At 37.7% G+C, this 17,060-nt stretch overlaps 1 protein-coding gene across 1 annotated transcript in view; it reads right to left on the reverse strand.

Moving 5' to 3' along the window:
* Window positions 1–17,060, reverse strand: part of GALK2 (galactokinase 2) — a 46,089-nt gene that overhangs the window by 27,238 nt on the left and 1,791 nt on the right. Inside the window, exons 2-5 of the mRNA XM_088540096.1 lie at window positions 16,176–16,264; window positions 14,734–14,857; window positions 9,880–9,970; window positions 6,837–6,983 (exon numbers count right to left, since the gene is read on the reverse strand). Of these exons, the coding sequence (XP_088396222.1) occupies window positions 6,837–6,983; window positions 9,880–9,970; window positions 14,734–14,857; window positions 16,176–16,264 (451 nt within the window). The remainder of the gene's footprint in view (window positions 1–6,836; window positions 6,984–9,879; window positions 9,971–14,733; window positions 14,858–16,175; window positions 16,265–17,060) is intronic.

The raw sequence follows: 17,060 nt of genomic DNA on the forward strand, positions 1-17,060 counted from the left end.
AAGTGGATCTGGTTAGGCTCTGGAAGTGTGAGGGGGCAAGCATAACACCATGGCAGTAGTTGCCGGTAGGTGAGTTAAACCTTCAAGTCTCCCTGCTGATCTGTCAAGAAACATTAAATACTGCAGCTTTCAAATGCCAGACCCCATGTGATTTATACAAACGCAAGTAGTGCTTTTATATCTCTTGGCACGTACAGATGCCAGATTGGCAGTGCTTGAGCGGGGGATGTTTAGTATCAGTGAGTTACATGACACAGTATGTTTAAAACTTTTTTGTTTTTTATCCAACAAAACATAAAACACATTAAATGAGAGTATCCTTAATTAAAACTGTACAAAGCAACATCATTAGGAACAGAATCTTAGTGCACACGATTCACTCACTTGCCCAATAAGGCACATTCAAAGCATTAAGAAATATATATGAAGTAATAATCTATTTAAAGAAGCTGCTGTCTCCCAAAGATTTCAAAACTAAACTCTTATGTTTCAGACAATTTTGGAGCATTTGGAAAAAGCTGAAAGAACCAGCAATCTACTAGACTTGTATCTTTCTCGTGCTATTCCTTCCCCCTTGTCCTCTCTCAGGGGCTTAACTCTACTTTGTGCTGGGAATGAGTGGGTCCCGCTGCGCAGGCAGCGCTCGCTCGGGCTGCGCCGGGTAGGGGCCCCCACGCGCAGGCCCAGGCCAGCCTTTGATCTGCGAGCCCCACCAGCTACCTCTGCTTTTTGTTTGAAACTATTTAAGGTTCTTCCTGATAAGGAGCAAGTCAATCTTGGGTTACAAAGAAAGAAATTACTACCACTTAAAACCGTTTTATCTCTGAGCCACAAGATTTCCTATCCAGCATGCAGAAAGTCTAACCTGGGAAATCATATTAGGGGAGATATGATTTAGTCTGACAAAGGAGGGTCATGATTTTCTATTATTAGCTGCCTTATGTGTAGTTAACTCTAGATAGAGAGATTTCGTGTAATGAGAACTTATCAATAGCTCTGCCTCAGGTTATCTTGTTTGGGTTTTTAATGGAAAAATGGGTTTTCAGTAAAATGATATTTTCACTAGTGCATGCTTTTCCTTTGAAAATCTATTCCTTTGAAAATCTATTTTCAATACGAAACACCTAAAATTCAGATTGTGATTTCCACCAGAGAATTTGTAGTCTTTCAAAAATGCTGAGAGGCAGGTAAAATAACATTCTTCTGACTGTTTCAAGGCACAATCCAACCCTGGATTAGGTTTGCACCATCTACGTTCTTATGCCCTGACACTTCTGCAGCTTGATAAATTATGAACCTCCCAGTACTGCTCATTTAAATCTCTGTTTCTTGATCATCTATTTTATTTTCTTTCCCTTTTAATGTAATGTAGAATGAACATCAAAGCCAAAGTGTATAAAGGAATTCAGGCATCTAATGTGTAATGGAAGCAAACAAATCACCAACTGACCAAACCTACTGACACCCTTGATCACCTACTTGTAAAAATCTTCCTAAAAATAGAAGCCTACTAATATAAAAACCTCCTAAAGAATTATCTAAGTGAGACTAGATAAGGGAGTTTGAACTTTACCAGTTCCCTTGCTCACAAAGAGGCCAAGGGCCAACTACTCTGATTTTCCCCCAGTGCAGTGGGTCTGGACAGTATGTAAACTGTGACAGAATTTGTCCCTATATAACTGTCACTGTCGATATGTTTCATACCACTGATCAATCCCTTTCAGTCTCCCATAGATCTCAAAAGAAGTAAACTCATGTAAGATTAAACCCCTTAAAAGAGCAAGACAATTAGTGAGCAGGAGACAGGCGAATATTTGTTAGTAAAACAGAATTAGTGTTGCTTAGTACTTTTTTGGAATAGCTTACCCTACATTACCCAGAAACTTGATCTATCCAAATCCAGAATGATGGCAACCAAAATAAAGGAGCTTTATCTATAAAAGGATTAGATTACATCTACATCAGTGGTTTTATATAGGTAATTTTCAGCTGAAGTTAAATGTGCTGAATTTTCTACATATAACAATGCACAAGAAGTTATAGCTGACTTTTAAAATCAATAACCATTTTCATTCTGTTTTTAAATTTTACTGTTCAAAAGTGAAGCTCCATGAAGAAAATAATTCCAATAAAATAAGCTATTTTTAGATGGCTGCTTTCAGTGCTCCAAAAGTCTACTCAGCAGGCGAATTTGAACAGTTTCAATATTTGAGTATCTACAGAAGTGCAGAGCCGAAATATAGAGGACCCCTGTAAGCCTGTTTACCCTGTCTGTGCCAATACAGTAATGGTTCTCTAATGCACATTCATTATCATTTTGTCCAGCTTAATTTTAAAAGTCAGACTCATTCTACCACTTCCTCATGAAACAGAAAAATTTGGCTGTTTTATAGTGTTCTTGGAACCTAGTGTAGATTTTCCATGAACTTCTACAGAAGTTGGTTCACAGCATATAGGACTGGGAATTTAAAAGATGCATATACAGATAAATATGAGTTTAGAGTAAAAAGAAAACATTTTCTACCACTTAAGGCATAATTAAAGCTGGTTAACTTTCTGTTTATTTTTCAACCTGTATCTGTCTCTCTCTCCCTATAAAGCACTATGTTTCAGACAATCAAGATATAAAATGATGCCTAATTTTTCAGATTTTTTTAACATCAAGATGTGCCCTAATTCTTAATATGTGACCTTGACTAGAAATTGATTGCTGAAAGTTACCATATGCTTCCAGTTTGCATACAAACCTCCAGTTGGCTAAATTTCACATATGCTTTTCAAAGTAATTATGCTTTTTTTTAAGAAGTAGGAAAATATTTGTCAGATATAATCTGAATATTCTTATAAGCACAGACATCTTAGCTGCACTTGGTCTGTCCTCTAACACACTTGAATAGAAGGTTATCAATTTGGTTGATGAAAGATTATGGCTTTTTATTACTGTTGCTTCAAAGTGCTCAATTTCCACCCGACTACAAAAACACATAGTCAAACTTAATAATTTAGGTCATTTTTGATAATTTGGTCAATCTTAGATTTTCCTCAGACTAAACAGACCCAAATATTATTCAACTTTTTATGTTCAACATTTCACCTTAAATTAACTGTATTTAGTTTTGGTCTAATTTTCCCAGTTAGTAATTATGTACAGAGCTGCCCAGGCTTAAGCAACAGAATAAATATGAGGGATGGTTAACAGACCTTAGTACCACAGGATTTAATGTTTGCAGGGCAACAGTATCATCACATCTCTCAAGTAAATCTAAGTTATTCAAAAGTACGAAATGATTTTCTGTACTAATTAATTTCTACCATGAAACACAAAGCTGGGACAATTTATAACATTGCTCTGTTTCCTTTGTAAAAAGAAGTATCTTTTCATGATGAAAAGTTGTACAAAAGACTCATTTTGCAACAAGAAAATAAAAATCACTTTAAAATAAAAAGCTAATACTGAGCATTGCTATTCTCTGAGCAATGCCAACACAGTTTTAGACTGGTATCCTGTTCAAAGAAAAAAAAAAAAAAAGGATTCTTTTTAAACATCTCATTCTAAGTTTTCCATCTTGTTATTTGAATACTATTGCACTGCTGCAACTGGTTAGCACTGCACATCTGGCCGAATTGTCTTGGATTGGTATTTTCCCTAAACTATTGTGTATGTGTGTGATGGGTTTCAAAAAAAATATTGTATGCAAACTGAAACAATGCCCTATTGCAGGCTGCTACACACAGTAATTAGTGAGAGCATTTTTTTTCTGATTTTGTTTTCGACGTCAAAAAGTGCTATTTTTAAAGTAAGCCACCATGACATTCTAGCTATGTTTTTACAACGTTTCGCATTTTTCTTGTCTCCTAATCTCACAGGCCCACATTCACACTGAAGATGTTATCACATAAAAGCTCTAGATCTGAACTACTTTTACTCTACAGCTATTTTAAACTTACATTTATCAGGAGAGAGCACAAATATAATTCAAATATTCTAATAAAAATAGTTTCACAGAAACAAGACAGATAAGTGTTCCATTCAGTAAAAGGTCAATCCTTCATAACTTTGGCTACAGAAGCCCGCCCATTCAGCCAAATTTGATTCTAAAGCCAAACGTGTCCTTGTTCTGCTTCTGCAGACCATAGTATTAAGATTTAGCATAGTCCATCAGATTAATGAGGGGCAAAAAGTCAATCTTTTCTCATAAAATTACTGAGACAATCCACCTCAATCACCAAATATTGTAACTTATAAATATTACCACTTACAACTTTCGCAACTCTAAACATTTGGGAGAAAAAAAAAAAAAGTAGAGGAGAGGGAAAGCAGTATTTCTTCCTTAAAAAGAAATGAACACATTAATATCCAAAGCCCTTAAAGTGCAAGCTCCTGGTTTGCTTTCCAGTAGGAAGGATCTGGAAAATCCGTGTTTTTGGTCAGCTGAGAATCTCCCTGCCCCAGGGGAGCTCCCAGCTTATACCCAGTCAGCACTACCAGATCCTGCACAGATACCCTTTGACACCAGCATGGGATGCATGAGGAGCTGCAAAGAAGGGGACAGGCCCCATTTTATACTTCCAAGGTCTCACATGCCTAGATTGCCCTAATTTATACTCAGACCAGCACTGTCTTATAAACAAAAGCTCTGCAAGGCTAAGAATACGTTCTGTGCAACAGAGAAGCTATATTTAGCTAATATAAAAGGTCTCAAAAGCTAAATCATAACTTGGCTCAGAACACTAGACTTCTTGTTTTTACTGTCCTGTAAAATTTGGGGGAACCTTAAAGCCTGGACAAAAGTAATCAGTCTTCAGAGCTGTCATCCTCTCTCTTACCCATCATAACCAGGTGTCTTAGTCTATGCAAGCACACAAAACCTCAGATGTGTTCTTAACTCCCCTCTGTTGGCTACTGGGAATTCTCATCTGTATATTAATTACTTAGTTTTCATTGCAAGTGTAAAATATTTGGCTGTAGACAGCAGGATTCAGCAGGATTTCCTGACAAATGTGCAGAGTTGTCTCTCTTGTGTTTGTACAATTATATTTGAGACACAGGATTAACTGTCATCACATTTTCCGACCAGAAAGCTAGAGAGATTTTGGGTTGATTGAACAGGACATATGAGGAGAAGGAAAAGACATTTGGTGGAGGCTCTGTCCTCCTTTTGTTCCTCCACAATTTTCTGTAAAAACACCAGAAGAAGTTTTGCACCTTTCTTTAGAACAGGTCTGGCAAAATGCCGACCAATCCTCTCAGGCTATGTGTAAGGTTAGCTCAAGATGCACGCTGTAACACTCAATCTCTGAAGAAAGTGGTACAGTCTTTCTTGGCGTATGAAAACCTGGCTTCTGGTTTTCCAGTTACGGATTTCTACTACCTAGTAAAATTTGGGCTTTCTGAGCTCTGTCAGGTTTATGGATTTTGCAGACACCCAACTTCTCTCCGAACATACAGCACTGCAGTGACTTTGATCAAGGGTTCCCAAGTTCAGCTCGTTTGGTTGTCCCCACCAGAGAGGGAGCTGACCTCTGATGTCAGCCTCCTGTAGAAACAGGACCTTCTTGACAGGCCACAGACACATGCATGAAAAAGCACTTCTATCACCTCCAACCCTCTTCCTGCAAGTCTCACCCACCAAAGCAGGATTCCCAATTCTGTGCCTTAACCTGCAACTGAACTACACATTTCATCTTGCAGATGGGCACCTCTGTTAAATGTCCAATTCTTTACTTACCACAAATCACACCAGCACAAAGCAGGCTGATGTGCCTGCAGCCACATCCTCCTACAACGAAAGTCCAACCCAGCAGGCAGCCCTGCTTCTTGCTGCTCTAAGCTGCTTGATCCCTCCCTGCAGCCAGCACTGCAAGCTGTGCAGTGTGGGATGAGCACTCACCGCTGAGCAGGGAGCTGCAGCTGGTACACAAGCCACAACTGATTACCAAACGCTTTATGCATGGGGCTGCTTAGCTTGTGGCGCAGGTAAGTGCTCGCATACCAGCAGAGTATGGTATACACAGCTGCCATCATCAAGTACCACTTTAAATTGGTTTGGTACCACAACTTGGGAATGCTTCACACAATAGGCAAAAATATGCAAAACAGTCACATTTAGATCAGTTCTTTTCTCTTCCTGACAGGATTTTAACTTAAGATCCTAGTTTGCCTTAACCAGACACCTGTACTGGAGAGAACTTCATTGCCCATATGGCACCTTCAAGGACCAGAAATTTGTGATACGTGAACCAAATTCTACTAACAGTTGTAACAGGTCACATGGCTGGGGTTTGCTTTAAGACTAATGTTTTGCTTAAAAAATGGGAATACACTTTGCATTGTAAATGCTAATTCCAAAAACTGTGAAGAGAATAAGGACAGTCAGATGGAAGAATTTTACCTCTGTTTGAGCTGATTATATAATTTATCAAGAAATGTTTCCACAGGCCTACAGCAGATGCTCTTCTGTCAGAGCCATGAGAAGTCACTCAGGGCGCGGGTGAGGGCCCGGGGGTGTGGTCCACATGCCTTAGCACATATATCCTCAGCCCTGGCCTGCAGATAGCACATCTGGTCCAGGCATGGACCTGATAGTTGGCCAACATACAGGCTTACAATAATGCTCCTTTTTTCAGCTTTAATGTAAGCCTCTTTTCTTGCCAAATTCAAATCCTGCCAAAATTGGGCCAAAGATGTTTGCTCAATTGTGCAATATCTTAAGTTTATATCCAACAACTCTTCGCAAAAACAATTGTATCGTGTTTTTAATGTTTACAAGCATTAACAATATTTAATTTTAAGTAGACTTTTACTGCTGACACTCTTGTGTTTTACAGTAAATTACCTTAGAGAGGGTTTTTCCATTAGCTCTTAGTGTCACGAGTCCTGCACAACACACCAAAGCACTGGAGCTAGAAAGACCAGAACTTGGAGGGATGGTTCCATCTAGCAGACAATTCATTCCAGTTGGGTTATTAAGACCAAAATGTTCCTAACAATGAAAAAATAAACAATCTCAGTTTCAAGTACAGACAGGCTCAGGCTTGCAATTATCTGATACTTAGAAAGAGAATCTTTCTGCTGAGTTGCTGGAACCAAGGACCTGCTTCTGGTGTCTCCAAAAAAAAAAAAAAAAAAAAGTGAAATTTTCATTCTATTCCTTAAAATCAAAGCCAATGGTGCGGCTTCAGCCAAAGGTATGTCTGCAATTCCTGTATGCAAACGTACATGAGCTGACAGAGCTGTACCCCACACACAACTCAGTGTGGGCTGCATGCCCAAGAATTTACCAAGCTTCGTGGGTGGGTTCTGCAGTCCTGGCTCAGCTCTGAGCTGCCGTAGTGACAAAGAATAGGACAGTGGTTACCAATCTTTTTATAGCCCCTTTTTTGCCATTTTCTCTGCTCAGCTCCTCACTTAATGCATCCCAAAGAGCTTGACATCCACTTCATGCTTCACTTCTCTCACTGCCTGCCATTTTAGGGAACCACGTCAGGCTGATGGGGAACCAGTGGCCAAGAAGCTGCATTCAAAGCCAAATTCCCCTGTCGTCTGAGGCACCCTGGGACTGGCGGTGGGAACACTGTGATGGTCCTTGCAGGCAGGTACACTTAGGAGACACAAAGCTGGACTTACCAGCAGCGATGATGTCTGTCCTGATATTTTTAGAATAAAGTTAGATACCCGGTTACACACACAGTAAATATCACAAATAATACGTTTAATCCAGAAATCCTAAATCTGTGAACACATGTTCTTTTAATTAGTCTTTGTTTTGCCTTTTCTTTCAGCATAATTTTAATAGAAATTTCTCTCTCTTGAAGTAAACATACAGTACTTCTAACATATATGGGGGGTATATGAACAGATTTATATATCAATTCAGATTCAAATCCAATTCAGATTTATACATAAATAAACTACATAAAAATGTCAACAATCATAAAAATGGCAATGTTTCTATACAAAAATGCTCACCTTCAAAATATTTCTAGTACTTTTCCTAAAACAGTTTCAGCCATAAACAACACTGGCAGAAATCAACAAAAATCCTCCTCTGACATTTTCTACCATTTTGTTATCATTTCATATTATTTTAAATTTCCCTTTCTACAAATACAAGGGACCTTGTACCTGAAATGCAAATGCTGCCCATGCTCCTTTATGAAGACCCTAGATAGGCTTGCTCAAACCCAGAAAATGTTCAAATAACCAGAAACTGATCCAGTTTCTGGATTGTCTTGAATGTGAATCAGCCTGCAAACTTATCACGCGATGTTTAAATAGAAAATGTACTTCAGTTTCAAAAATGAAAATGGACTTTGCCAATTTCTGCAATAGTTCTGTCCCAAAAGGATAGCATGTTCAACTTAATATAAACAGATTATCCTGCTGGACCCTCTGAGTACTTGTATTTCAGTGTTTCTTAAGTCTGTAACATTCTGCCAACATTCAAGTCTGAAAACCTGCTTTGCCAATTAACCTTAAAGTATAAAAACTTACTTTAAGAAACAAATGTTGGTAGCACACTGCAAAATAAGTGAATTGGTCATGATAGCTTTAATATAAGAAAGGATATAGTTTAAAGAAAACTAACCAATATCTGTACAATCGATAGTATTTATACGTGTGTTTTAGTAATACGGAATTGAAAACACTCCTTTTACTGCAGATATGAGGCATTTATTGAGTCTGCTATTACAGATACAAGGGACTTAGTTTAGGATCAGTAGGTAATAAAAAAGTGATTTGTCGCACTGGTTGTTCCAAATATTGTATTTGAGGTGCCGCGTTTGAGGCTGGCTTTGATGGCTCTGTGCAGTGCTTATCTATTAGATCACGCTGTGGGATGACCCAGACAGTCTATCCAGGGCCAAGTTTCGTGGGCTTTAAAAGGCGCATTTACCCCAGCATGGGCTGGCTAGAGCGACCTGATCCTGGCGTCGCCATTGCTGTCGATCCCATCTGTCCTTTGGGAAATGGCATAGGACTGATAACAGCTTGAAAAGACACCATATATTTTTTCCTAGGAGAGCCGTGAATCACCTGCAATGGGCAAGTGAGATTTAGAGAGAGCCTCAGCTCTGCATTCCAGGCTTCCTCCCGGGACAGGACGGACGCGGAGCCCTCGCTTTCACGGGCCGCTCAGGCTCCGAGCGGAGGCTGGTTCACAGAGAAGATAAAGCTCAAACGAGGAGACAGGAAAACGTTGTCTGGTGAGTGCTCCAGCCCCTTCCATAAGCACACCATTTCCTGCATAGCTCTGCTCTTACCTCCCTAGGGAAATCTGGAAAATCCCATTCATATTCCACACACTGTAAACCTGGATAAGGAACAGTTCCTACTGGAATGTTCCTTCTATATGATGTTTATTTTTGCCTACCACATGAGTCAGCTTCGCTCAGCTGTTGTACCCTAATTGGATGCTCTCAGCACCAGTGGAAATTATGTATATTAAAACATTCCCATAGAAGAAAAAGAACTAAAATAGGATCTTCATTTCCTGACCGCCAAGGCTCCTAACCTTTTGTAAAGCATTTTTTAACCTAATTTTATTGATACACATTCTTTTTAATTTTAAAATACAAAAATGACATTCTGATAAATAGTTTGATCATGATTTTACTACGTAAACAGATTATTCAGTATTATAATCTATGTAATAATTATAAAATAAATACAGTGCTCTGCAAATATTTTAGAACTAATCCAGTTATTTTCAAATTTTAAAATAAAAGAAAAATCAAATTTTAACATAAATCCCCCAACCTTAAAGTATGTCAAGAAAACCTGCAAAATGCAGGGGAATATTTTCAGGGTGAATAGATGTTATGCTTGCCATATTTTATTTCTACATTAATTTCAAAAATTAAATGGATTTGCCTTACCTGAATACCCTTCAGGCCACATAGAAAGTAGTTATGCCACAGAGGTTTCGTTTTGTTAATATCAATGTTGTTAGCGCTGATACTGAAATCCCTGCAAAAACAGAAATACCTTAAGGCTTAACTTGTCAGTAAATGCAGTTAGAAGAACATGGCTTATTACTGCCACCTGCTGCTGAACAGAAACATTTCCATGACAACAATTTTAAAAAATATATTTATTAGTTCTTTCCCAACGGCTCTTCTTTATTAATCAATTATTTAACATTTCTTTAATAGAAACAAAACCCTTAGATGAAGGCATTAATCTCCCAAAAGCGCAGACTGCTTAGTCTGCACTATCAAACTCCCAATAGCTACGTCTGTCTGATGTCGATAGAGCAGATACCCAATCTAGAGAGAACCAAGGCCCTGAGAATGTCAGGAAAAGCTAGTGACAGTTGTTCAAACCCTGCAGGCTAAGTCACACTTTAAAGGGCACAGTGTATCATTCAGTGCGATATGAAAAGGGGACAGCTGAATTCCTTGGAAATATTTAGGCCCAATGGTAAAAAAATGACAGGCATTATAAGGAAGGAGATACTTGACAACTTATAAGAGACTGGAATTTCTTTTTCTGATGCTAGTTCTCCTCTGTACATGCAAAACTATGTAAGTTAGCGATGTGCCTTTTTTATTTTTATCCAAAATAGTTGGATAATAGATCCATGTAATCCATGCATAATAGATAATATAATGGATATAGTTAGCTAATATCTGTAATGAATATCAGCAAGAGGTGCCTTTATCAGAAAAATATTCCCTTCCTATGAAGAAACAGTTCTACTATTATAAAACACCTTTATAATGATATAACCGTCTTCAATTATGTTTGAACGCTTTACTTTATGCTGGTACAATTAAAGGCTGCAATTTTTGTGATTATGCAAACCTGAAGTCTGATAACCAGAGTAAAATGGGACCCACAACGTGGACCGAAATCCTGCGTTCTCCTTCTGTGCTCCAATACTAGCTATGCCATAGTGAGCTACTCGCCCTGCCAGTTGAGAGCCTACAGCTAGGTCAACATTACGTGACAGACCACACACTTCAAACACCAACAGAAAATTACCGTTTTTTTCAGTCAGATATTGAATGTCAATGTTCATTTCAGTGCAGGAATATCAGAGATTGCTGTACAATTTAAGGTATAATTTGCTGACATTTCAATTTCAGCTGTCGAAAACAGCGCCACTTATGGGACATTATCAACAGTGCAGCATCAATGAATTGTTGAGTTACTGCTGAGAAATTACTGAGTTTCTAGAGTGACAACAAAAGGCAGTACTGAGATTACAATACAAGGAATACCAGTACAGGAATATCAATAAATTCTTCCAGTATGAGATTCATAAGTCTTGGAACAATCTCCCAGAGGATAAAAGAAAATCTTTTTGCTTATAACTTCTGGGCACGATCAGAAAACAGAAGTACTGGAAAACCAGAACAGAAAATAGTTTTCTAGAGTCATGAGCAATAAAACGATTATATGCGTGATTATGCTTGCTTTCTACAATAATCTTAAATTATTCTTGCAGAATAGCAAGGGTGATCACTATCAATATGTAAATGGGATTAACACGAGATCAATTTTAAGCCACTCCAAAAAGCATGCTAGAATATTTCATCTGCATGTTTCTTTTTATAGAATCACACAAAGGAAAACCTAAATGAATGAGAAGACATTTACTGTGGTTACATTTGCTGTTTGCTCACGATAAAGGAGAATTACTTCTTAGAAGGTACGTTGATTTTTTCTGAAATCCTCTCACACAGTAAAGGAATGAAAAGCTGGCTTTGAATCAGACACATGGACAGAGTTCACATGGGCATATTTCATACAAACACAGGACTGAAAAGGTTCTCTAAATCCTAAAGTCCAGCTTTTTGTTGTCACATTCAAGTTCTTATAAAAACCAATTCCTAAATGCCTACACTTTATCTTAAATCAGTAAATCTTAATTCTGATCTTTGTTCTTCCTACTGGAAGACAGGCATTTCAATTAAGAACATTGTGAAAAAATAAAATTAAAAATAAGAAAAAATAAGTCTATAAAATAAGAATAGCCTAATATTGTCTTTTTCTATTTTAAGAGATTGTTGGGAAAACTTGTCCCATGTCCAGTGTTAATAGAAGTGTTCTAACTCATCTGGAAAATTGCGAGAGGGAAGTTTTTTCATGCTTGAGTACTATTTAATCCTTATTTTGGGGAAATCAATTTGGTTCTTTCTCACAGAACATGATTGTCCTGTCAATCTGTTAGTTAATCTGTTTCAGTCCTCTGTCAAAGATCTGTTTTTTACAAAAAGGTTGTGCCATGAGCTGGAAAAATACTCATAACTATTGTCCTGTGGTATTTCTGAAAGTATTTTGAGAAATATCATGTCAGATACTCTCTGTGTATCTCTCAATTACAAAGATGTTTTGTAAGAAGGAGGTACCTCGAACTTCAAGGAGTTGCAACTTTTCAATAGTATTTTTAGCCTAAAAACATTTAAAAAGCATCTAATCATTTGGGAATTTGTGGTGAAAAACTCAACTAGTTTTTTGCAACCTGTTCTCTGTTCTGTTTTCCTCACCCGTGAACTATCAGGGTGGCAGAGGGCAATACATCAGTTACAAAAACAAGAATGAAATAGGAAATAGTGATTCTACAGAGGGTTATGGTTAGCCCTCGTTAGCCAAAGCTCTCTCCATATATGCATTCACCACAGGCATAAATCTACCAGTGTAACAGGCTGGGAAAAAAAAGAGAGACTGTCAACAATTGTTTGTTATGTGGTGTAACATCCAAAGTGTTGAAAAATATTTCTTTGTTATGAAATTATGAGCATGTTTTAGCTTTGTTTTTAAGCAACAGTGTCTCATTGAAAGAGAGATGCTGAATACCGTATTCTGAGAGCTCTTCTTGGTTGATGGTTTAAACCATATGTTTTCAAACTGAAATCAAGACAGATATAAAAATGTAGTGACATTTGAATAGTGGATTAGAATTCAAAGGCTGTAACTCTAGACTTGGCATGACCTGTACTTACTTCAGTAGAAGGTCATTTTGATTCTTATATAATGTGTCAAAAACCAAAGACCAAGTAAAAATGTTTACATTTTGGTTACTGCTTTATTTAATATCCATTATAATAAATTTTCCTAATCAAAGCTATTATAATTCTAGAACTATATGCTCTTGCAGAATGGTTTTGCAATACAGCTTGAGCCATGTTGCAGAATGCTATTACAGAGAGGGTTACATCCCACTCTCTTCCAATTCCTTCACCCAACTCACTACTGCACATTCCCATTTCTTACCTTGTGCCAGCTTTGATGCTGAAAGCTTGGCAAGCCATTCCCTAAAATGACAGAAAATTAAGCAAGCAAGAAAATGGGTTACTAGTGCACATTACTTAATGTCACACAGGTAACACACCTGGTAAAAGGCAGAGAGTGGATCAGAGCTGGGAGAAGGGCTGATGGGGTAAAAAGGAAGAGAAGCAAGACAACCCTTTGGCAGTGGCAGACTTCTAAGTCAGCTCAGCCATTCTGTGATAACTCGTGCCATACTGTGAGTGAGAAGCATTTATGTATTTATACTCAGGAAAGTGAAAATTCATTGTAATTGCACTCTGCTTTCAGGGAGTAGTTTGCCATTGGATTAAACCGATTAAGTTTGTGCTGATTATGATTTTTGCCAAAATCTGCAAAAGTTCAGGTGATTGAGTGACCTGAACTGCCATGCAACCACACAGATATCAGTATATTACAAGGAATGAGGCAGAAAAATGTGGCTGGAGTTGAAACTAATGGCAGATTTTTTCCCTCTGTTTGGCACTTGTCAAGTTTTAGGGCTCTCCAGTATGAGAACAGCGTTGGCGAACTGTGGTGCATCCAGTGGAGTCCTATTAAGCTGGCTACAAGGATGGAACACATAAACATAAATGGAGAGGCTGGGAGAGCTGGTGTTGTTCAGCCTGAAGCATTATATCGTAGGATCTAATTCCTGTCTTCAAACTCCTAACACGTGCCAATACAGAAAATGAAGCCAAATTCTCAGAGCTACCCCAGAGAGGACAAGAGGCAACAGACATAAGCTGCAGCAAGGAAAATTCCAACTAAACACAAGGAAAACATTCTTCACAGTGAGGATGGCCAAACTATAAAGCAGGCTGCTCTAAGAGGTAATAAATTTTCCATCCTTGGGAGTTATTCAACACATGACTAGACAAGGCCTTGAGCAACCTCATCTACCTTTGAAGTTATCGGTGGATTGGACCAGATCACCTCCAAAGGTTATTCTATGGTTCTGTGAATAAGCAGTTGTTGGACAATGTGCAAAAGACAGAATACACTACTTGAGCCAGGATTGTTACTAAAGCCTTTGTGTTGTGCAAATATAGCTCCAGGTTCTCTGGAGAAGAGGAGTGGTAGCTTACATGTGCAGTAATTGATTACAAAACATTTCAATCCCTTCTGCAGGAGAAACTGAACGGCTGCCAGTTGAGGAGATAACATCAGGAAGGATAAGCTAAAAGAGGGGGAGAAGGGTTGCACCTCTAGCAGGATTGAAAGATCAGAGGTTTTACAACAGAAATCCAAACAGAGAGGTGGGAGACAGGAGCAGCAGACCGGATGCTCTAAACTAACAGGCGTTTAGAGTCAATGGGATCCCATCTACTTATATCATTCATTTTACACAATTAAACTCCAGTAACATCTTACTATGGAGATTTGGCAGAATCTGAATAGTTAATCTGTTAATTAAGTTAACAGTTAATTTCAATAAGATTCTTAAGAATTAGTGAATAAATAAAAGTATTACTTACTGGTAAGAAGGATTTGTATTGGCCAGATGCACAACTTGTGTTTTTACAGGCTCTACTGCAATCAGAATATCTTGTTCTATGGCCATAGGAAGCACAGCATAACCACAGTAGTCTATATGTTCTCCTATAAAAGAAACAGACAATTAACAAGATTTTGCAAAAATTCTTTCTAGATTAGCAGTACTAGGGCTTCTACAGTATTGTATACTGTCATAGACAGTTTCAGAGTATATAGTCTCAACTTTTATTATTTAAATCGGACTTGATCCTCTGTTTCATATTAACACAAAAAAAATTGCACTTCTTTAGTGATTTTATTAACTTTATGTTTTTTTATAAATCTTCATGTTTTAACACTGGCCTATAATTTTTTAAAAAAAAAACACTAAGAAAGTTGTGCTTATCTGAATGTGAATAATCACATTATTTGTATGGTGTTGTGTCAGTGCAAAAAAAAATCAATCACTTTTGTTTGAAAAAGGCTTTTTTAAGGTGACTCCCTACTTTGTGACTTCCCCTGCCAGTCTGGATGATTCGTTAGCCATTGGTTTAGGCTTGTGGAGGAAATGTTTTGCGTATAATTTTTGAACCTTTTTCCAATAAGGCAGTGATTATATTTAAATAATAATACAGTTACACGTAAGATGAAAAACAATTTTAAAATATAAAAGGTATGTAGAAAATACCCTCTCTGAGGAAGACCTTTGTTAGCATATGCTATGTTTTCTAATTAATCGACATAATGTGCTTATAGACACAGACACCAAGATAAAAAATATCATTAACTGCACAGTGGACTAATTAATTTTTAAATCTGTTTTCTGGGATCATCCCTTTACTGATAATGTCATCAGATGGGCTGCATTACTCTACAAATACACATTGAATTGAGCTCTAGGGAGAACAAAGATACAATGTGGATAGAAAAATCACAAAAATAAAGCGGCCAAAAAAAATACAGGTTATTCCTAAATGAATAATAATCGTGTTTTGCCAGACAGCCAATGGATCATATCTCTATGGCAGAGTAAGAAAGAGGAGATCATTGTGGAGTCATTTCATGTCTCATCATGTGCACTGTTTTGTGACTAGCTATACTTGGTAGCTTAAATTACAGTGGATCAGAAAAGAAAAAGAAAAAAAAAAGACTTTTCAAGGTCTTTAAAATTGCATCCAAGCATAAGTATGCAAGTTACTTGATGTTTTTAAAACTGTCACTGCTCTGCATATTTTCCTAAACTGAGATTTGAGTGTGCAGTTCTTTTTGTAATGCTATGTAGTGAAACGCAATAGAGCACTATCTTTTCTTTCCCTTTTGTTACTTCTTTCTATCAATCACAAGGAACTTCTCCGAGAAAAAAAAAATATTAGATTCTCTAAACACCAAACTCTCATGATAGCAAATAAAATAAAATAACACAAGATTAATACTCCTTTTTTACCTATTAAGTTGACTCGCCCTGGTGCACGAACATAAAACTTGGGAACCGATCCGAATTTTGATACAAACAACTCCTTCAACTTCAGCAATCTGAAAGGCAGGTTGGAAATCTTTAGAATAAATATATTTGCATAAAAGGCAGGAAGCCCATAGTCCAAAATGTATTCTTAAACTAAATTAAATTGAACTTTTTGAAATACAGGTATTTTCTTTGTTACATAAGGAGCTATATTAAGCTGCTTATTTTTGCTCTACACATAACAGTAATTTTGACAGAGGAGGAGAAGGCACTATTTAGAATATTCTAGTGAATAAAAAGTTTGTTTTAAAATCAAAACATCATCAACAAATTCAAGAGTCAGACATCCAAAAAGAACTATGTTCATATGCCTGCTTATAAAAGGTGCCAGATCCCTCATTTGCTGTGAGTCTCTGCCTACACTGGTTCTAGCCAACAGCAGGCAGCAGTTGCCTGCAGTTCCAAAACACCCCAGTCTCCAATCACTTTGCAAGGGCCAGAGCTCAGTAACCTGTTTGCTGTCACTGCTGAGGAAAATGTTGGGCAGTGGGGACCAACAGCTCCTCTGGAGCACCGGGATTTGGAGGCAGCTACAAGTCCTTTCCTCCCATGTACCTGGTGGGAGCAGGATAAGCAAAACTTAGCTGTATCCAAAACTCCCTTCTGTCACCTTTCCCTTTTCCAACCTGTGGCAGGAGCTGCAAGGTCTTGGCTCCTCATGCCAGGGCACCAAAGGTCCATTTTGCCTATGGTGTAGGAAGGTTTTAAGCCATCTCTGGAAGTCATGGCATTTTTCTGTGTCACAAGATCAAATAGAAAGCTGAAGCTTTTTTGTTTTGTTTTGTTAAAAGTTTTTGGAAGTGTAGG

Source organism: Tinamus guttatus, unplaced genomic scaffold (genome assembly GCF_059628265.1).
Source record: "Tinamus guttatus ecotype Peru unplaced genomic scaffold, ASM5962826v1 Tinamus_guttatus_pri_ptg000004l, whole genome shotgun sequence".
In the NCBI taxonomy this organism is placed as follows: domain Eukaryota; kingdom Metazoa; phylum Chordata; class Aves; order Tinamiformes; family Tinamidae; genus Tinamus; species Tinamus guttatus.